Genomic DNA, 23,465 nt, shown 5'->3' with positions numbered 1-23,465 from the left:
TCTTACAACAATTAGGGTCTTTCTGTTTTTATTAATCTTTTTGTTGACTTTAGCTTCAACTGCCAACTGGGTAAGATGACCACATTTGTAACAATACATTTCCTGGTTGCACTGTCGTCGATTGACCTTCCCTCTTTGATCTGTATTGAATCTTTTGATGATTTAGGTCAGGGTTTCAACTATAGGAACATCTGCTGCAAAACGACAATCATCAACTCAACATAAAAGTCAATGGTTGCTTTTAAAACAAAGGCTTTTGTGCATAATATTTGTTTATGCCATCACCATTACATGCTGTTTTCAGTTATATTTATGTTAATAACAGTTAACAATCCTAAATCGCAGTGAATAAAGGGTTTAAAGTAAAGAACCATCCCCTTATTGAGGTCTTTGTTTCAGAACAAGGCAAATTTAATTGGTTCTACCTTGAAACAAAGCCAGAGAATATCTTTCTGTTTCTTTTCTTACAAGTAATCACTGTAATTGTCTTGCAGTCTAATCTTACTCAGAATCTATTCCTTTTTTGCGTGTGCCTGTGTCGGCCTATTTCACCAGCCCTCTACAAAGAGACTTAGTTAGCATATTTTATAGTGACACCTGTGTAGTCATAGCTTTTTAAATGGTAATTATACAAATTTTCCCTTTGTTAATATCAGAAGGTCATTGGGGATAATAAGCCACATCTGGTACACTTGTTCGTTAAAATATGAATATAAAAAAATCACAATGTGTTTATACAAATATAACTAAGAAGCTTTTATAAGGTCAGGGACGTCTTATATGAGCTTTTATTTACAAACTATGAACTGCTTTAAATTACATATTGGAAAATTTTAAATATAGATGCAAATTGAGCACTTTTATCAGCTACATTCCCACACAGCAGGCTGCATTTGGTGACCTGACACTTTGCTTTCTGTGAAAAAGCTATTATTATTTATACTTCATCATGATTTCTAAAATGTTAGAATTTTAACTGCCATCCAATTTGTTGATTGCACATTATCCTCCACTTTCATCTGATTGCCTGTGTATTCTGTTCCCCCTCCCTTTGATTGTCTGCAGGCTCTGCGCTGACAAGGCCTTCCCTTTCTGTCCCTGGAATATTCTGGATCCCTGGAGGATTTTTGCTGTCATCATGATTAGATTCTTCAGGAGACTCTAGCCTTGCAAACCCTCATTAAAGGAGGGAATTGGTTGGGTGTGGAGCCACGTATACCCAACGTCAATTATAGCGGAGGACCCAAGAACCATGTAGTGTACCTCTTCCATCCACAGGGGGGCGGGTTAACTTTGTAGTTGTTTTTTGTACAGTTTTTTTTTTTTTTTTTTTTGCTGGGAGTTGGTCTACAAGGTGAGCCAGAAATGGTCTTGCACACCTCTCCCTACCCCAGTGCCTTCCTCAGCTTTCTGAGTGGTCTGTCTTGGGCCTTTGTTTTCCCTTGCTACTGGCTATTGGATCGCTTATTGGCCTCTTGTGTAGCAACATCACTAGAGAAACGCAGACGCTCTCAGGATCCCTGCTCTTTCCTGGCACTTGGGGTTCTGATCTCTACACCACTTTACCTGGTGCTGCTACTAGCATCCTTACCCTTTGCCTTCATTGGTTTTCTCTTGTGGGCACCACTGCAGAGCATCAGGAAACCTTATATCTACTCTCACCAGAAACCAGACAAGCATGGTGTGGAGCAGGGCTCTGCGGCTGGAACTGGGGCAGCACTTGCTGAGTGGCGTCCACAAGGACGCAGCTTTTGCTTTGGCAGTGCCAACGTTTGCTTGCTGCCAGACTCACTTGCACGCTTTAACAACCTAGCGGACACTCAACGCCGGGCTAGGGAAGTGGGCAAGCGAATTCGGAACGGTGCCAGCAGACCCCAAATCAAGATATACATCGACTCGCCCACAAATACTTCAATCAGTGCTGTATCCTTCTGCAGCTTGTCTACCCAGGGCTTCCGCCGGACCTCTTCTTTGGACCATCGTCCCGATCCTGTAGTCACCACTGAAAATGAGACTGAGGCCTTAACCGAGTGTCCCATTCACACCTCAGGAGGTACAAGTTCAGATTGCCCCATCCACAGCACTGGAGTCCAGAATTCCTCAGAGTGCCCTCTCCATCCTAATGAAGAAGAGCATGCTCCTGATTGTGCCATGCACCAGTCTTCAGATTCAGAGTGTCCAGTACATAGCAACATAATGCAGAACTCAGAAGATTGTCCACTCCATCCATCTGGAGTGCAAATCAGCATCACCTCTCCTGATTCTGAGCCGGCTGAGGCTGAAAAAGGAAACCATCAAACCGGGGACGGGGACACAGGTAGTCTAGACAGCCGCACAGCCTCGCGAGAATCCCTGGTTCGCTTCCATGCAGCCGATGGAGGGATATCTCCCAACAACACCCTTTCACAACACCGCACCTCAGTCTTCAAAAGACCAATAGGACGCAAACGTCGTCATGGAGACGATGGCTTTGACCACGAGATATCTGCCTTCTTCCCAGCCAACCTTGACTTCCTCTGTCTTCAGGAAGTCTTTGACAGGCGGGCCGCCGATAGGCTCAGGAGGCAGTTGCACCGCTATTTTCCCTTTGTACTGAGCGATGTAGGACGCTACGGCTGGAAAGGCTGTTGCTCCAGATTCAAGTTCTTAAACAGCGGTCTCCTGTTGGCCAGTCGCTACCCTATATTGGATGCTCATTATGAATGCTTCCCCAATGGGCGCAGCGAAGATGCTCTGGCTGCTAAAGGAGTACTTTTTGCCAAGGTAAGAGCTCAATATTCTTCTTACTAATGGGTTTGTTTATACTTGTATGTATGCCAGCATATAAGCCATTACTCTTGATTGGATTCCTATTGTTTATATATCTATGCATTGGTTTATGCTACACCTTTGGAGTAAATTGCAGCATTTAGCTTGATTAACTGCATCCCAACAGTTATTCTTCATAATTATCTGATGCATTCTGCGTATTAATGTTTGCTTAAGCTGTATATTTGCTGCACATCATTAGCACTTGTTCCAGTTTCTGAGCGTTTCATGGCACAAGTTGGGAGTTAAAGTTGGACTGGTGGTTTGAGTGTACACAAACATGCTGAATATTTTATAACTAGCCCTTTGTAGCCCAGAGGGTCTGTTTGAAACACTCATCTGCCATGCCTTTAGAAATGGTCTTTCTCTCTTTGTTGAAGCATGGTTACATGCACGGTTCCTGTTGCATTATATATGTTCTTAATGGGGCTGTGCACTTATGCTGAGTAGATATTACAATTTAAAAAGTAGTTTCACTCTGAAATATTTTCACTGTGCTTATTTGAGTGGATATTGTAAAGAGAGAGCCATTAGTCTTCCAGCAGTTGTTGCTAGTGTTATACATAAAGTTTATATAAGATGTAGTGAATGCGTGCACTAACATATAATGGATTTCGAACTAAAGTGGTGCTTAATTACTATGAGGAACGTCTATGCTAGTGTTTCCATAGAACCTCATGTATTTTGGGACTTTGGTAAACTAAATAGGAGGCGTAGGTTTTATTTAAACCAGGGGTCACCAAACTTGTTCCTGGAGGGCAGGAGTCCTGCAGATTTTAGCTACAACCCTAATCAAACACACCTGAATGAGCTAATTAAGGTCTTACTAGGTATACTTGGAACACCCAGGCAGGTGTGTAGAGGCAAGTTGGAGCTAAACCCTGCAGGGACACCGGCCCTCCAGGAACAAGATTGGTGACCCCAGATTTAAACATTGGGCCTTGGCCAGCAACATGGATATGTTTAGACAATTTTAACAAAAATGATTCCTAATAATTCAGACATGAATTAACTGATACACATATAATCACACATAACAATGCATGTTTTCATGCTAGCATATGGGTATGTGTTTACGTTGATCATTGTACTATTGGTTGAACATTTTGTTTATAATGACTTAAACTGATACTTGGTGATATTTGCTAATGTTAGCATGTTATGTTGGATGATTAGCATGTGTGAACTAGTGTCTGTAGTTGTGCATGATATTAGCTTGTGTTTTTGTTTGCGTAGTCCTCATTTAGAGTGATTATGAGCACAGGCTTTTAGGGTTGAGATATCATTACTCTCTCAGCGCTGTATCCAATTCTGGCCAAATTCCAGACCTAATCTCTTTTTCCCCTCCAAAAGGGCAAGAGGCCAGCCATCATTGTGTGTCAGACAGAGCTGCTAAATACTAACTCTGAATGTGTGTGTTCGCAAGAGAGAGAGAGAGAGCAGGCTGTTAAATATTGAGCACTGTATGCAGAAAAAAAAAAAACTGAAGGTCGATGCCTTTGCCCTGTACTTGTACTTACTGAAGATATTCTTATTCGATTTGACTTTCAATCTTTCATGGGGGTGTAAGTTTAACCAAGTGCTCCCAAAAGTTATTGAAGCACTTTAAAACTCCTCCAAGGACACAGCCTTAGTTTTATCCTATTAAACCACAGGATATGTCAATCATGCAGTGCTGGGTGTTTCAAAAAAATATTAGGTTAATTATTACAAATTTCATGAGGTTATAACTAACAACAAATGATTTGTCCATCCACAGAACTTGATCCACGGCCAATTTGAAATATTTGTTACCTTAGGCTACAAAACCAATTATAAGTGTAAATTTAAATATATATATATTTGTAAATAACATCAAATTACCTATTTGGAAATCTGGAATCTGGGGTTCAAAAAAATTAAATGCTGAGAAAATCCCACTCAAAGATGTGCATATGAAGTGCTAAGCAATGTGCATTACTAATTAATAATAAAGTTTTTATATACTCTCACTGACCACTTTATTAGGTACACCTGTCCAACTGCTCGTTAACGCAGATTTGTAATCACATGGCAGCAACTTAATTCATTTAGGCATGTAGACATGGTCAAGATGGTCTGCTGCAGTTTAAACTGAGCATCAGAATGGGGAAGAAAGGTGATTTAAGGGACTTTAAACGAGGCATGGAAGTTGGTGCCAGATGGACTGGTCTGAGTGTTTCAGAAACTGCTGATCTACTGGGATTTTTACACACAACCATCTTTAGGGTTTACAGAGAATGGTCCAAAAAAGAAAAAATATACAGTAAGCGGCAGTTCTAAGGGTGCATATACCTTGTTGATGCCAGAGGTCAGAAGAGAATGGCCAGAATGGTTCGAGTTGATAGAAAGGCAACAGTAACTCAAATAACCACATGTCCAACCTTGAGGCGGATGAGCTACAGCAGCAGAAGACCACACCGGGTGCCACTCCTATCAACTAAGAACAGGAAACCGAGGCTACAATTTGCACAAGCTCACCAAAATTGGACAATAGAGGATTGGAAAAATGTTGGTCTGATGAATCTCGCTTTCTGCTGCGACATTCGGATGGTAGGGTCAGAATTTGGCATCAGCAACATGAAAGCATGGATCCATCCTGTTTTGTATCAACAGTTCAGGCTGCTGGTGGTGGGGTGTATTGGTTTGGGGATATATTCTTGGCACACTTTGGCCCCATTAGTACCAATTGAGCATTATGTCAATGCCACAGCCTACCTGAGTATTATTGCTGACCATGTCCATCCCTTTATGACCACAATGTCTCCATCTTCTGATGGATACTTCCAGCAGGATAACACGCCATGTCATAAAGCGCGAATCATTTCAGACTGGTTTCCTGAACATGACAATGAGTTCACTGTACTCAAATGGCCTGCACAGTCACCGGAACTTAATCCAATAGAGCACCTTTGGGATGTAATGGAATGGGAGTTTCACATCATGGATGTGCAGCCGACAAATCTGCTGCAACTGCATGAAGCTATTATGTCAATATGGACCAAAATCTTTAAGGAATTATTCCTGTACCTTGTTGAATTTATGCCATGAAGTACTCAGGCGGTTCTGAAGGCTAAAGAAGGACCTACCCGGTACTAGTAAGGTGTACCTTATAAAGTGGCTGGTGAGTGTATATAATATATGAAATTTACGAAATGTAAAGCATGATGTTTACTTATTTTTCTAATGATTGTCATAAAAATGAACAAAAAAGTATTTTTGCTTTTGCCAAAAATTTTACCCATGCAACAGAAGACAGATTTAAATACTTAATGAGTTTAAAGACCAATCAGATTTCAAAGTGGGCAAAGGCACCCACATTTACAGTGTTTGATCAGGATTAGAGCCTGTTTAAATTTTAAGGAAAACTTTGCACAGTTATGGCAGAGATAATTGCGGAAAAGAGCTGATACGGAAATCCCACGAGAGCCTGTCAACTGAAGCAAAACCTCAAATAATTAGTTTGAAAGCTCACACTTCAGTGCTTTTAAGGAAAATGCATTTTTAGTTTAATTAACACACTCAGATGGAACGGGATGTAAAAGGTCAGCCACTGCCTCTTTTGTGCTACCCTGAAGACACCTTTTCTAAATTGCGGAAGCTACTTTATTTTTTATGTCATAATTTTTTCTTAATAATTTGCCATTGTATTATTTAATCAAAACAGATTAGCCTCCCTTTTTCAACAACATCGCTTATTAGATGTGGAGATGCGTAATATTCAGTGAGGATCTTACACTTGACTTTTCTGCTGACTGTGTTTCTGCGCTAACACCCTGGCTGTTTTAGGCCTGTCATGGATAAATAATTATGACACTAAAACTGCCAGTAGGTGCGTGACAAGTGACAGGTCCCTGTCTTAGTGTGCTTTCACATTTAGTTCGATCGCCTTGTTCGATTGACCCCTCTCCCCTCCCCCACTGCACTGTGTTCACATGCTGGTTTTTGGTTCTGAATTCCAGTGTGTTTGCTACATTACAATGGCAGATGTTGCTAGGCAGGGGCACTGCTAGACCCCGTTTACTGGGGAACGTGCCATAGTAATGTATGTAATTTTATGTGTATTGGTACTGTGTATTTATATAACACATTTATTGTGTATGGCCATACACCCAAAGCGCTTCACAATCCTGAGGGGGGGGGGGGGGGGTGTTGTCTCTCCACACCTCCACCAGTGGGCAGCATCCACTTGGATGATGTGACGGCAGCCATATTACAACGGCGCCAGTGCGCTCACCACACACCAGCTATTGGTGGAGTGGAGAGACAGTGATAGAGCCAATTCGGTGGAAGGGGATGATTGGGAGGCCATGATTGTAAGGGCCAATAGAGGGACTTTGGCCAGGACACCGGGGTTACACCCCTGCTCTTTCATAAAAAGTGCCATGGGATTTTTTAATGACCACAGAGAGTCAGGACCTCGGTTTAACATCTCATCTGAAAGACGGTGCCCACTGACAGTGTAGTGTCCCCTTCACTTTTACTGGGGCATTAGGACTCACACAGACCACAGGTTGAGCACCCCCTGCTGACCTCACTAACACCACTTCCAACAGCAACCTAGCGTTCCCTAGTGGTCTCCCATCCAGGTACTGACCAGGCTCAGCCCTGCTTGGCTTCAGTAAGTAACCGGTCTTGGGCTGCAGGGTGAAATGGCTGTGGTAAAAGCTTTGAGGTACAAATTACTTTATATTCAAGCTGCACGATATTAAAATACAATTAATGTGACGCAGAAGGCCCCTCCTGGCCCATATCTGTCAGCTGATAACCACTGATAACGCCCAGTCAATTAATTGATAAAATTTGAATCGGCTGCTTATTGTGATTAAACATGGCTCCAGTAGATTAGCATTTTTTGTATGGAGCACAATAGAGAGATGAAGTGTCAGGAAAGTAGGCTTAATAAACTTAATTTCTGCCCTCAGACAACAAATAATAAAACCTTTTTTTATCTGTTTGTCTAATGAAATTTATTCTCATATGCAAAAAGTTACTTAGAAAAACACAAAATGGTTGCATACTACTGCTTGCGTGCCTCAAATTTCAACTTTGTACTTTAATAATGTAGTTTCATTTCAGAAGGCCAACACTGAGAGGCACATACAGTACATCTACATCTGTTTACCATGAATGCAATGCAAAAGTTCAAATTTGCATTCGTGCATTTTCTGCAATCATGCAAAAATTAGAGTTGCATTCTCTCTGATTGCAGCATTACAGTTAGTGAACGGGTCAGTAAATGCATAAATACACTGTTTGATCCATTATATACCTATATAATTGGTATATATTAATTTCCAATGAACAAAATCATAACCTGGATCTCTTTTATTCAGATTTTTGTCAAAATTGGGAAGAAAAAACTATAGAAAAGTATTTGAATACTTTAAAGAGTCAGTGTTTAAATAATCAAAAGATGATAATTTTTTATGTAATAGGAGAGTTGCTTGCCTGGGTACATTTACACAAAATGCAGCAAAAAAAATGTTGGAAAAAGTGAAAAACTAAACTCAAAATTACATGAAAACAAAAATGCAATTAAATTAGTAATGTTGGCAATGTTAGGTCATTACTCTTCGACACTGCCTTTCATGCTCAGGGCGTTTTGGGTAATAAAAGGTCAGTTTTTGATAAACAACGACAGACAAATGAGTTTTGGGAGGGGGGAAAGGCGTGCAAAATGAACAGGCAATGAAAAGAGGGAGGGATGTGTGTGGAGTGGAGATATTAATTAAAAATGCTTCCCGTAGGACTGAGCGGCCCTTTAATTAAGGCCTTTCAGCATGTATGTTCAGCCCTCGTATTGTTATTATTTTTCAAGAGCTCTCAACGCTCAACGTCAATGGAGAGATGCTCCTTTAGGGTTCACATGATCGCTAGCAGATCTTTGATGTGTGTTTAATGCATTCAGTAGTATAGAGGAATGTTTAAATGTTGTGAATGTGAGAAATCAGGGCCTAAAATTGACAAGCTATGCTACAGTGCTTTTCAAATTGTTTTTTTTTTTTTAAATTACAGCTTGAGCATTTTGGAAAACATTTGCATACAGATAACAGTGTTGTCAAAATATTGTCAAGAAAGACTAAAAATGCTATATTACATATTCTTGAGGGGTCATGAAACACCAAAACACATTTTTAAGATATTGACAGTCACTAATAGGACACATATATTTCACAAAAATGTATTTTTTGCGTTATTTCTAGGTAATTTGTTCTGTTTTTTTTACAGTGTTCAGAGAGACTTGTTCAGAGACATGTGTCGTTAGTGTTTGTAAATGTGCCGCAAAAAATGTTTTTTTTACCCAAGAGCTTTTCGCATCTGAAAATAATGAAATCCGGATTTGCCACTCTTCTCCTTTTGAAAAAGACTCAGCTCCAGTTTGTGTTGATTGTCCTGTCACTACGGATTTGGAGAGCGATCAGTGTTCTTTGTATATGTTTATTCAGATGGCAAAGTTAATTAGTATCATCAGCAGTACTATTTCAGTTTTTAAAGACATACCTTTGTCAAAATTATTTAGTTTCTCAGTTTGCAGTACGTTGATATCACTACAGTATTATGGACTGACAGATCTGCTGTAAATGCTGCTCTCCGAATGTAAACATGTAAACACCTTAATCAAACTTGTATCGTCGTGTAGGATTTTTGCCACATTTTGTGACAGGATAGTCTATACACACATGGCACTTAAAGAGTCTTTGCATCTACTGAGAAATTCAGAGGTTTTTTTTTCCGCTGTATTAAAATTCTATTAAATTCTATTAAATTCCATTAAAACTACACTCTTCCTGCAGTTCCTCACATTCAATATCTCTCCACCATGCATGAAATGTCCCTTAATTGAAGTTGAAAGTGCCAACTTGCAGTTAAAGTCGACAAATTAAAAATAAAACACCCAAAATTACATAAAACTCTGGAGGAAGAGTGGATAGCGTGGTGACACAATGACGTTAATTGTATTATGTGCCATAACATGTAAAATGGGATCCTGAAAGGAACATTCAAAAAGCAACTCATGTAAACCCCTTGATCATATTATTGTTTTATTCAAATTAAGGCAAATAATTCAATGACTGATGTACATTTAAACATAGTCACTGTCTGTGTAGTCCCCTGCGTCAGTGTTGCCGCTGTGAAAATCAGCACCTGCATTTACTGAGACTCCCATTTTCATGCAAACCCTTCCCTCTTTCCCCACTCGCCACTCCCACCTAAACAAAGCTAGACAAAGCTGAACTTTTCTGACTTTTTTCTAACTAGAGAAAACATCCTGATGAAACAAGGGGGGTTCATGGCCCTTTAAAGACATCAATGAGAAATTTTTTTGTAGCACACATGCGTCACATGGATTAAAACTCTAAAACAGAGCCTAAACTGATTTTAAAGTGTTTGCTTTTTTCCTGTAAAAATCCTGATGTTCACTTTGTTTAGAATGTTTTGGATTATGCCAAAAAAACACTGCATGTTTAAACAAACACACTAGGAACTGCTCAGAACACTCTCAGAACTACCTAACAACCCATAAGAAACTTTTCAGCAACCACTCAGAACATTCATTCATTCATTTTCTTTTTGCCTTTATTAATCAGTGGTCGCCACAGCAAAATGAACAGCCAACTTATCAGCATACGTGCATATATATGTTTTTTTTGCAGCGGATGCCCTTCAAGCTGCAACCCAACTCTGGGAAACACCCATTCACACTCCGTCATTCACACACATGCACTACGGCCAATTTAGCTAACCCAATTCACCTGAAACCGGAGCACTCAGAGGAAATCCATGCCAACACGGGGAGAAATTGCAAACTCCACACAGAAATGCCAGCTGACCCAGCCAGGGCTCGAACCAGCGACCTTCTTGCTGTGAGGCAATCGTGCTACCCACTGCGCCACCGTGACACCCCACATAGAACACTCCATTGATTTTTATTTAGTGATTTATATTAAAGAAGTGTTAACAACATTATCACATAAATGATTATTCTATATGCCATGTGTTTCCTGTGCTACTGTAATAGAATATCTCTAATGTGCACTGTGAGATTAATTGAAACATAAAATATGAATGAACAACAAAATGAACAGTAGAAGTAACAGAAGCTCATACAAGATGTTAACCTGCATAATTAACCCTCTACTGCACGCCGTAACCATATGGCAACATGATAGTTACGTTCATTTCCCTGCCACTGTTTCTTTAAGACCAACATCCGGAGAAAACCCTCGCAAACACAGGAAGAACATGCAAACTCAACACAGATATGCCAACTGGCCCAGCCAAAGCTTGAACGAGTGATTTTCTTGCTGTGAGGCGATCGTGCTACCACCGCATCACCTTCTCTTTACAATACTTTTGTATAATTCTATTTCTATTTTAAAATTAAGTAAATTCAATTACAAAGCTATTGTGTGAAAATAGGAGAAAAATGTTTTACATTGTAGATGGGAGAATGTGTTTCTCTAACATTTTCAAGAGTTCATACTTAGCTGATAATCAATAAAGCGTATTTGGCATGCTGTCCCGGGAGAGAGCCCTGAGCTCGTAATATCCTCGAGCCCGGGGCTCCCTCCCGTTAGAAGGGCGAGAGGGGAATTCGAGGTTAGGTAGGTCTCGAGAACTCCTCTGCTTGTCACCGTGAGAAGTGTAAACAGGTTGTATTGGGTGATAATTTGTTTTAGTCGATTGGCTATGGTTTATGTTTTTAGACGGTGCGAGGAAACCGGGGAACCCGGGGAAAACCCACGCGAACACGGGGAGAACATGCAAACTCCACACAGAAACACCAACCGGCCCGATGGGTTGGACTGGCGGTGTTCTTGCTGTGAGGCAACAGTGCTAGCCACTGGGCCACCGTGTCGCCCGATCAGAAAAAGTGGGAGGATGTAGGGGTGGAAAGGGGGGAGCTTCAAGACGAAGATAACTGGAGTGAAAAACTCAGGTTATTTATACTGCTTCCGTGATCATCTAATAGGGCTGATTATGAAGCTAACAAGGAGCCAGCCGTGTTGATTATAAGCACGTGATCCTCTCGAAATTAGTTTATGAATAAACCACACTTTGTGAAAATTGTTCAGAAATGATTAGCAAAAATAGATCTTTGTTTGATTTGAAAGTATTTTTTATACTTTATTGTAAATGGGAAAGTTGCATTCACACAAAAAAAACCTTTAAAAAATGTTGTTTAAAATGTATTTGATGTATTATATTTACTAAATAAATTGACCCATGATTTTGGATATTGCAAAATGCCTCTAAATAGTCCTTGAAGGAATACATTTGACACTGTTAAAGTACAAAGTGTCTTGTCACTGTAGTGGTACCTTTATGGATCAGATTTGTACCTTTGTACAATATTGCATCTGCAAGGTACATTTTAGTTTCCCACATTACAAATCGTGTCCTTAAAGATACAAAAGGCTTTTGTCTTAAGGTACAATTCTGTTCAATAAAAAGGTACTGCTCTAGTGGCTAGGGTTTGTACCTGCTTTGGTACAACATTGTACCATTTTTTTCTGAGAGTGCAGTAGTTGCTTTAGGACAAAGCCTGTTAGAGAGTGAGACCTTGCAAGCATGAAATATTGCACATAATGACAAGTTTTGCTTGCTAACTACACAACTGAAAACTGCTTTTCGTTCGGAATTGTAGTATTATAAAGTAATATGAAGTTTTCTAAATGGTGAATGACATGATCTAGTTGTGGGTCTTTGACGTGTGCACGTTCACGTGAATTCAGGAGGCATGGATTTGGACTGCAAGAGAGGGACTGTGTTTCAAAGATATTATGCTTAATGGTTAGCATTTAGGCAGATCACTTACTGCATTTTTAAATAAGTGAAGAGCGTGAGAAGTTGTTGGGTTGAACATCCTATTAAGTATATGCGTAATTTGAAAAAGAAATCTAAATATTTTGTAGTTTACACATTTTTTTGTAGAGACTATAGTGTTATTGTTTTCAAAAAATACTTAACTCCCATATAAATGAACAACTACATTTATGGCCACCAAAAATTGTCAGCCAAAAATGGTATTTTTTCAGTTCTTAAAGCCCATTTATTTTAATGGTTTGCGCTGTGATTACTATAAAATATTTGACTATTTATTACTCTAATTTTGGCCAAAAAATGCAGACTTGGTTTAGTTAACTGATTTATTATTATTATTCATTTAGACACATTTCAAGACTTTGAAATTTCTTTTGAAGCAAATACTTCATGCGTCAAAACTGAAAATGCGGAACTACCCAGTTTATGGAAACCATGCTGCAAAATTAATCCGTCTATAAATAGAAGTGTTCCAAAGTTCTATTTGTAAAGGTCACTCATCAGACAAACCTGTTTTGCATGAATAATTACATTGAATTTAATAAGAAAACAATTCACTTGTGTTTGCGTTTTATGAATGAAGCCTTAGAATGGTTTAGGGTGTAAAACTAAATTACTGTTTTCAGTGCAAGGAAATGCGACCGCTGACATACATAGCCTTCAAGGGGAAATTGAAATGCTGAAGGGCTGCAAAATTGTTGCCTTAATACGTGGAGATTGTGGAGCAATCAGAGCAGTTTTTCAGTGCTAAAGAGTGTGACCTGCTGCTCCTGCTGTGGTCAGCTCAATTTGCAAAGCTTTGTTGGTGTGAAGCACAAGCCGACTTTGGTCGTTGTGTGTGTGTGTTTGTGTGTATGTGTGTTATCAGCTCAGCATTCAAGCCGCCAGTAGGAGTGTATTAGAAGAACAGGAGGAAGTTTATTAGGCTGCCTGCCGTGTGTGTACATGTGTGAGTGCATGTGAGTGGGCATGTGTGTGTGTGTGTGTTGGACTGTTTTTCTTTTGGGTGAATAATTTTTAACCTTATATGAGATCCCACAAGCAGCAGACACATTCCAATTAGCACACTGATCATTAAAACTTTGCATGTATGCACACACACACAGAGTAGCAACACAAACTTTGTGTGCACTTTAGCTCAGATTAAACATGCTGCAAGTATAATCAGTACCACATATTCATAACACAGCAACATTTGCAGCATTTCTGTAATATAAAGGTACAGGAGCTGTCACTGGGGCAGTACCATTTTAAAAGATACATATTTGTACCCAAATAGTCCACAGTGGTACCTAAAAGGTCCATACTAGTTCCCAAATATACCTAAAAAGTAACTTTGTGGTACCATTATGGACCCTTCAGGGACAAATATACCCTTTGAAAAAATACTGCCCCAGTGACAGCTCCTGTACCTTTATTTCTTACAGTGTACCAATGTGAAATTTGACATCAATATGACAGCTGTTAAATACATTCCCTCATTTTAAATTTATTATTAAAGGTATTTTAGAGTCTACCGTGATTTGTTTACATCTATCCAAGGTCAAAAAACACCAGCTTGTTTCTTAGAGTGTTAGAAATGATTAATTTATGGATCTGTTGTCTGTTAGTTTTCAGATGATTTAATCTTATCATGATATAATCAGTGGCTGTTCTAGTTTAAATGGCACCCTGAGCGAACCACCCCATATACAACCATATATATAGACATGAAGCCCCCTAATAAAAAATATAGTTGTTTTCAATAAATATAACTATTTATTTATATTTATTGAATATAAATCTAATTATAATAATAATTATTATTCATTTATTAATTTTCTTTTCAGCTTAGTTCATTTATCAATCTGGGGCTGCCACAGTGGAATGAATATGCATATGTTTTATGCAGCAGATGCCCTTCCAGCTGCAACCCATCACTGGGAAACACTCCCATTCACAAACATACACAACGGTCAATTTAGCTTACCCAATTGACCTAAATGTAACTGAAAAACTACGTAAAGACACAACTGGAGTGATATTGTTAGATCATTTAAGAAATCTATTGCATGAATATTAATTATTACAATTCTATAGAATGCAGCAAAAATGTTTTGTTTTAGACCCGACTCATGGCCAAGAATTAATATTATCATGTCACGTCCCTGACTCATTTCTGCTTCATAGCCATGCTTAGTCAAAATAAGATCATCATCATCATATTTCATACACTTGAAATCAGAATTGCTAAACCCCCTTAATTTTTTTTTCTTTTTAAATATATCCCAAATGATGCATAACAGAACAATGAAATGTTCACAGTATTTCTGATAATATTTTTTTCTTCATTTTTATTTGTCCCTTTAAGCAATTTTTTTCAATAGTCTACAGAACAAACCATAGTTATACAATAACTTGCCTAATTACCCTAACCTGCTTAGTTAACCTAATTAACTTAGTTAAGTCTTTAAATGTCACTTTAAGCTGTATACAGTTGAAGTCAGAATTATTAGCCCCCCTTCTTCTTCTTTTTTTTTTTTTTCCGAAGTGATGGTTAACAGTATATCTGATGATATTTTCTCTTCTGGAGAAAGTCTTAATAATAAAAACAGTTTAAATTTTTTAAGACATTTTAAGGTCAAATTATTAGCCCCTTTAAGCATTTTTTTCTGATAGTCTACTGAACAAACTATTATGTTTAGAAATGTGTTGAAAAAATATCCTTTTCGTTAAACAGAAATTGGGGAAAAAAATAAACAGGGGGCTAATAATTCAGGGGGTTTAATAATTTTGACTTCAACTGTATCTCTGCATAAAAGGCTGTTACTCCAGTTTCGGTTTAGTTTATTAGTGGCACATATTTTATCAGCGTGAATTTTAACAACCGGAATTCATACCGGAAGCTAGAACATCCCCCTGGGCGATAACCCGTATTGTCCATGCCTAAATCCACCACTGATATAATAAAGATAACGTTATATGTATTTTTCAGTCATGTATAAATGCAAATATTAGCATAGTTTTTTCCAATTAGTTCAAAATTAATTTATTCAAAAAGTTTATTGTTAAAATACATTGATTTTTTAAATAGCTTATCGATTTTTTATTTACATGTACACTACCTGACAAAATCCTGTCGTATGGATGCAGTCGTCCAAGCTCATGGGCTCGTGAGCTAATATTAAATATTTTTCCACTGCACCATGACTAGTTTTGTCTAAGCAAAGTCAGACCTTACTGTCCCAATTAAAAGGCATAATCATACTCATTTAGGTAAAATAAGCGTAATCTAGAAGCCTTCATATAAGCCACATCTGATACTAAATGATCATTATTTGAGCCATTATTTGCTGTTATTAAAACTTGGATAGGCAACAAGACTTTTGTCAGGTAGTGTATTACTATTACCTTTAATATCCATATGTTGTCTATACATATTTTGTGTATGTATGTATTTATTGTTTGTTATTTCATTCTGTGATATTGAATTACAAACTTTTGACATCAATACATAGACAAAAGTTTTTTGGGCTATTAAAAATTAACTATTGGCTCAGTATTACTTTTTAGTTTAAATTAAATTTTAATCATTTATTTTATTTAAACATATTTTTTTCTTTTAATTTTTACATTTAATTCTAACATTTATTTAATTAAATTTTATTTAATTTGAACTAATTTTATATAATTTTAATTAAATTTATTTGATTTTATTACATTTGATTTTATTTTGTTTTAATTAATTTTTTTTATTTAATACATTTTATTTTATTTTAATACATTTTATTTATTTTATGTGAATTAATATTATTTTATTTTAATTTATTTTAGTACATTTTATTTAAATTGATTGTATTTTATTTTATTTTAATTCATTTTATTTTATTCTATTTAATTTTTACAAATTCCTTTTGCTGTTCCTATCCGCTTGTTAAGTGTGACGTCACCCGAAGCAGCTTCCGGGTCCAAGCGCTCTATTCAACTGAATGGGGAGATAGATGAAATGGTAATAATAAACGTTTACAAAGCGATTTAATACTTTCGAAAGTCACGATTGCAATATATATGTCCATGCCTAATATTCGATGGCCAGAAAGTGAGTCATTTTTATAAATTGTTAAAATGTTGGTATTTGTTATGCAGCAAGCCCAGAGATTGTTGTGTACACTATGACTTTATGTAAAATTAACTTTAATATTTGATAGGAAGGGCGAGGCAGTGGCGCAGGTGTTTCTGTGTGGAGTTTGCATGTTCTCCCTGCCTTTGCGTGGATTTCCTCCGGGTGCTCCGGTTTCCCCCACAGTCCAAAGACATACGGTACAGGTGAATTGGGTAGGCTAAATTGTCCATAGTGTATGAGTGTGTGTGTGGATGTTTCTCAGAGATGGGTTGCTGCTGGAAGGGCATCCGCTGCGTAAAAACTTGCTGGATAAGTTGGTGGTTCATTCCACTGTGGCGACCCCGGATTAATAAAAGGACTAAGCCGACAAGAAAATGAATGAATGACTGAATGAATGTATGATAGGAATAAAAAGTGATCATAAATGAATGATTTCTCCACTCAAGTGAATGGCGGCTTGGACCCGGAAACAGTATTACATACGTCACAAACACATCACCACTTAACAAACGGATAGATACATTTTTAACATTGGCTCAGTATTTTTTAAGTATTTCTTTATTGTTATGTAATTATATGTTATTGTATACCTTTCTCATTTTATTACCTATTACCTTTGCTCTCCCCGTAGACATACAAATCATCCCCACCCATCTGACTTTCCAGCCTCCACCAAAGGCTGTCAGTGAAAGCCCACACACACATATACACACACCTAGCCAAGCATGGATAAACGGTTAAAATATTCATACGTAAGAACACAGAAAGAGAAAGAGAGAGCATACAACCATGCAACAGAGCAAAGCAATGAAGCTGAGAGAGAAAGGAAAGCGTATCAGCCCTGTTTGATCCAGTACAGGCCACATGGTCCAACTCTCATTAGTGTAATTAAATCCACAAATCACCTCAGAAAAATACATTGACATTCATTATTGCCCACCACTGAGATGGAGAACTGCCACTTTTGTGGAGGCTTACAGAGTTTGGAGCGGTGCTGAAGCCCTCAGCATTTTCGATACGAGTCCTCCCTGACAAAAAGACGATGAAAGTCACTGAATGATTTACAGTGACTGAGGAAAAGAGGACAGTGAGATGCTAACACTGAAAGTAGCACACAAAGTCTGCATAGAGCCAGACACACACAAACACGCACAAACTGTTGACTCTAACATTATCTCTCTTGTTCATTACATTAGTTTTATTATTTCTAATCGTTATTAGGTTTTATTACCTATTTTAGGTTTCATTTTTTGCGATATTATTTATTTGTTTTGACATAGACATCACAATTACACTGGACAACCAAATGCGTTTGTTTAAGTGGTTTAGCAGACTTGCTAATTCTGTCCAAGGAACACTTGACATAAATTGAACATAAAATAAATACATATAGAGAGAAAACACATTGATCAATAGAGGTCTTACTCTTTGGAATAAGACAGTCACGATTAGCAGTTGCTTGTGTAACTCTGCGAGAGGTTTGATGCCTACATGATTATTTAAACATTTAAAAAACAATTTTATAAATACAACTTTATTAAACTATCAAAACTAAAAGGTTATGTTTACATAAAACCTCACAATTATGCCATCGCATAGGTTTTAAGTCCATACTTTTACTGCTTGTTTATATATCGTGTCAATAGGCTTCAGTGTGGTTACAGAGGTTTGTTACCATGATGTAATGCAATATGACAAGTGTGAGAATATCATTGTGTGCATGTTTAATTTTGCAGTTTGATATGTTACAAATTTTCTAATAAAACAAAAAAAATTAGACTTGGATTGACCTTCTTACACATATTTTTAGCATGAGTATCAAATGTTTCATTTATGTCTAGAGTTATGCCAAGATACTTGATTAAAACTGTACATGTTGAAATTGAAACTCCAAACTGCAATAAAAATTTATATCTTCCAATTCTGTATTATTTATTTATTTATTGCTGTTTTGAGAATTCAAAACTATTTTTTTAATTCAAATTAAATTCATTGGTTGACTTTATATAGTGTAAAAACTATAATAATAATAATAATAATAATAATAATAATAATAATAATTGACAGTTCATTCCACTGTGAAGACCTCCGATAATTTAGAGAGTAAACTGAAGAAAAATTAATGAATGTATACAATAATAATATTAATAATAATAATAATATTAATAATAATAGACTGGAGTGACCCCTGATAATAAGGAACTAACTCAAAGAAAAATGAATGAATTTTAATACAATAATAATAATAATAATAATAACAACAACAACAACAACAACAACAATAATAATAATAATAATAAAAATAGGTGGTTCATATAACTGTAATGACCCCTGATAATAAAGGGACTAACTCAAAGAAAAAATGATGAATATATTTTAATAATAATAATAATAATAATAATATAAATAATAATAATAATAATAATAACAACAACAACAATAACAACAACAACAACAACAACAACAATAATAACAATAATAATGTTTTGGAAAAAGTTTACAGTACAGTACAGTATTAGTACAGTATCAGTACAGTAGAGATATCGGGTTCTAATTTACAGTATGTGGAAACAGCTGTGTGTGTTATTTATCTTTTTTATTGGCTCCACAATTTTTTTTATTTTTCTAATGCAGTTTTTTTTTTTTTTTTTGGCTTAATTTGTCACATTTGTATATAATTCTGCTGCTATTACTCACCTAAAATTGGCACCAATAATTAAATTAAAAAATATTTAATTATTAACAACGCTCAACATTTTAAAAAATTTTTTGTATGAACACATATAAAATGTAATTTTATATTTGCGTGCGTGTGTGTGTGTCTGAGTATAAAAAAGTCTGATCTGAAATAGCATGTGCTGACTGTGCAGCATTTTAGTGTTGTTAAACCTGCTCTCACATACTAATCAATTTGTCTTTTTGAAGCATTCAGGCCGTGTCAGATCACTACTGAGCTAATATTATGCAGAAACATGAATATAAAGTGATGATGTGCGCAGTGTTTAGATAAGACTGAATTCTAGAAAGATGAGAAAGTATTATTGTCACAAGTTTTTAACTTTAATAAACTTTAATGGCACAGCTCCATTTTCAGTATCACAGGGAAATATTGCTTTATTTATTATTATATTATATTATAATAAACATTTATAAATATTTAAAATGACTGTTTTTATGCACATCTTCTTTTGATAAATTCAAGTCAGATTGGCTTATTTATAATGATAAAGAATTAGTACATTAATCAGTCAACGAAGAATGAATGAATGAATGAATGAATGAATGATTTGATTATTTAATATTTGTTGTTTTTGTTACTTTGAATTAAAACATTCTAATGAATTGTGCTATTTAGCATTCAAATAAGTTTCCACTATTCTTAGTTGCAGATTTAGTTTTAGATCAGAAACCACTAGTCAGAACTGTACATATGTTGTCACAGTGTTTTTATGAAAGTCAAATGAACCTTAGCTCTTAAACCAGTAAGCAATCTACAATCAATAACACAAACAAATAAATGAAAACAATGTTTTATTTTCTTTAGGTGGTTCTAAAATGTTTTTGGGCCCTTTATACACCCGACATAAGACATGTTTGCACAATTTTTTGCTATTTTCAGACCAGCGCAACACAAATTTTTAAGTTGTTTAAATACAAGAGCGCATTAGTTATGCATCTATGCAGGTACAAAAGCTTAATACACGGAATGTACAGCAATATACAAATATCTTTAAATATGAAAAAATAAAGGATTAAAATGCTACAAGAATTCTTTTTACTACATAAATACAAAAATCATACCTGCATACCTCCTCTTAGGAGGCTTTTTCTGTTTATTCATGACAATTTGCTTTTGTATAATATTATTATTTTTAGTAGTAGTATTTATTATGTGCGTATTTATTTTAATAAAAACAACTTTTTGATTTTCACCATATGGGCAGTTTTTTATTATTGTTAATTTATTCATTTGCTGGAAATTAGAACTGAATTTAGAAATAGTTTTGAAGCAATTAGATTTAAAAAAAATTAAATATGTAGGCTTATAGAAGTCTTCAGTGGTGTGCGCTCAACAACATTTCCTCATCCAAGAAAGAAAAGGAGTAAAGTAAAAAGTAAAAGTAAAAAGAAAGTAAAGAGGCTGAATGGAGGAGGCTCACTCTTTATCCTCGCGCTGCAGATGGTCTTTTTAGATTTTTTCTTGCTAGTAAAGAGCTCAGTTTTTACTCTTACAAAGTCTGCCATGTAAATATTAAATGCGCCATGGCGCCATGCAACTGACTCGTAGAGTGTATTTTTCCGTCTTTAAAATAACAAAAGTGGATTCGGACATGCCCTTAATACGTTTGGGCCACGCACTTTAGAATTTGCGCCTAGATAGTTAAAATAGAGCCCTTTGTCTTTTGTTATAGGTTATTTTCACTTTACATTGTGTTATAAATGTAGGCATTGTGTTTTAAAGACTGGTATGTTGATGTTATCATATATTTTGCCTTTTAGAGCGCAAGAAATTGTGTGTATCGATGCTGCTGAAAATACTGTTGATTTTGTATTATTTTAAAAAAGTCAGTATAAACACATATCGAAATATCAATAGAATACGTTTGATAACACTATGAGTGTGTGCTTTATAACAGCAGATGCTCAGCTGAGAGTATGTCGAGTCTGTGTTTCTCTGACTTTGACGTCTGTCTTTTGTTGTTTTGTGCAGGTGCAGGTGGGAAGCTCCGCTCAGGACCAGCGTGTTGTTGGATACATCACCTGTACTCATCTGCATGCTATTGAAGGCAAGTGTTCAGACATACAAAACAAAGGCTGAGTCATATTATTGTGACTCCTTGAATGAGAATCACCTAGCAACCAGTTAGGGGTGGTTTTCCCCAAAACCTTGTTAGATAGCTATGGTCAAAATTATTCGCCCTTCTGTGAATTTCTTTTTCTTTTTCAAATATTTCCCAAATGATGTTTAATAGAGCAAGAATGTTTTCACAGTATTTCCTATAATATTTTTTTTTCTGGAGAAAGCCTTATTAGTTTTATTATATTTTCTAGAATAAAAGCAGTTTTTAACTTTTTAAAAACCATTTTAAGGTTAAAATTATTAGCCCCTTTAACCTATATATTTTTTGATTGACAGAACAAACCATCCTTATACAACGGCTTGTCTAATTACCCTAACCTGCTGAGTTAACCTAATTAATCTAGTTAAGCCTTTAAATTGTATTTTAAACTGAATACTAGTATACTAGTATTAAAAAAATATCTAGTAAAATATTATTTACTGTCATCATGGCAAAGACACAAGAATTATTAGAAACTAGTTAATAAAACTATTATGTTTAGAAATGTGTTAAGGCAGGGGTGTCAAGCTCAAATCCTGGAGGGCCGAAGCCCTGCACAGTTTAGTTCCAACCCTGCTCCAACACACTTACCTGTAGGATTCAAACAAGCCTGAAGGACTCAATTAGTTTGATCAGGTGTGTTTAATTAGGGTTGGAACTAAACTGTGCAGAGCTGCGGCCCTTTTGGAACTGAGTTTGACACCTGTGTGTTAGGGGGACTAATAATTCAGGATGGCTTAATATTCTTCAACTGCATAAACTTGGGGTGGGAATATTTACGGACTTTAGAATCTGTTGCGATTCCAGTTATGGATGTCATGATCTGATTTCAAAACGATTCTTGACCGACATTTTTTTCTATTTCTTAAGCTGTGAAAAAAAATCTTTCCAACTTTACATTTGTAGCGATAATTGAGTTCCTATGTATTTGCTTATGATTGGAATCTATGTATGACTGTACTGCCATGTTAAAAATTATTTATTTTTATTAACAAAATTATATTCACAATATACATCATAAGTCCTGAATGTAATACTAAAACAAAGCATAGTTTCAGCCTAATGTGATAAGTGGAACTAAGTAAAAATTTAGTTTTAAATCTGTATATTTAGTTCAATAATTATAATTGTATTTTTATTGTGATATTAATAATTATTGTATTATACACTCTCAGAAATAAAGGTACGTGATCTGTTACTGGGGTGGTATCTTTTCGAAAGGTACAAATTTGTACCTAAAAAGTCCATATTGATACCTCAAGGAAACATATTAGAACCTAAAAATTTTAAGAAGAAAACTTTTGTATTTTTTAGGTAGTAATTCGTACCCTTGAGGTATTAATATAGACCTTTTAGGAACAAATTTGTACCTTTTGAAAAGGTACTACCCAGTGACCAATCTCTTACCTTTATTTCTGAGAGTGTATTATATTAATATTGTTTGCCAAAATTAACAAATATAAAGTATATAAGGGTGAAGAGGCTGTACGAGTGCTGTTATTGCAGAATATTGCACGGCTATCTGCCAATCAGATTTGAGAACCAGACAGAACTGTTGTCTAAATATATATGTAGTTGTTATGTATATGTATAAATATAAATAAAGTTGTAGATGTTATTGGTATTTTTCCATTTAAATTTTTATTAATTACTTTATGGATGTTATTTCACATTGTTTCACTTTCTTGTATACATTATTAATGAAACATCTTTTACATAACATAAATTTTATTATGCAGCCATATTTTCTCCTCAGGACCATAATGTTTGCACCATGTCGCCTGTTCATGTTTAAGCCCCACACATCCATTCATGACCCCCAGTGCTGCTGCTTTGCTCAGACCGTCGCTCTGATCCTGAGCGATCCT

The 23,465-nt window shown here is 36.2% G+C and overlaps 1 protein-coding gene across 5 annotated transcripts in view; it reads left to right on the top strand.

Moving 5' to 3' along the window:
- Positions 1-23,465, top strand: part of smpd3 (sphingomyelin phosphodiesterase 3) — a 105,280-nt gene that overhangs the window by 62,756 nt on the left and 19,059 nt on the right. For 4 of the 5 annotated variants that reach the window (XM_087311044.1, XM_087311041.1, XM_087311043.1 and 1 more), the window contains 2 exons: positions 1,066-2,763; positions 21,468-21,543. In XM_087311044.1, the coding sequence (XP_087167170.1) occupies positions 1,366-2,763; positions 21,468-21,543 (1,474 nt within the window). In that variant the 5' untranslated portion in view covers positions 1,066-1,365. Of the gene's footprint in view, positions 1-1,065; positions 2,764-21,467; positions 21,544-23,465 lie in introns of those variants that run through there. The other variant, NM_001122750.1, reaches the window with a different exon arrangement.

Source organism: Danio rerio, chromosome 25 (assembly GCF_052040795.2).
Source record: "Danio rerio strain M-AB ecotype USA chromosome 25, GRCz13ab, whole genome shotgun sequence".
NCBI lineage: Eukaryota > Metazoa > Chordata > Actinopteri > Cypriniformes > Danionidae > Danio > Danio rerio.
The sequence above is the reverse complement of the archived record's forward strand: the minus strand, read 5'-3'. Positions and strand labels throughout refer to the sequence as shown.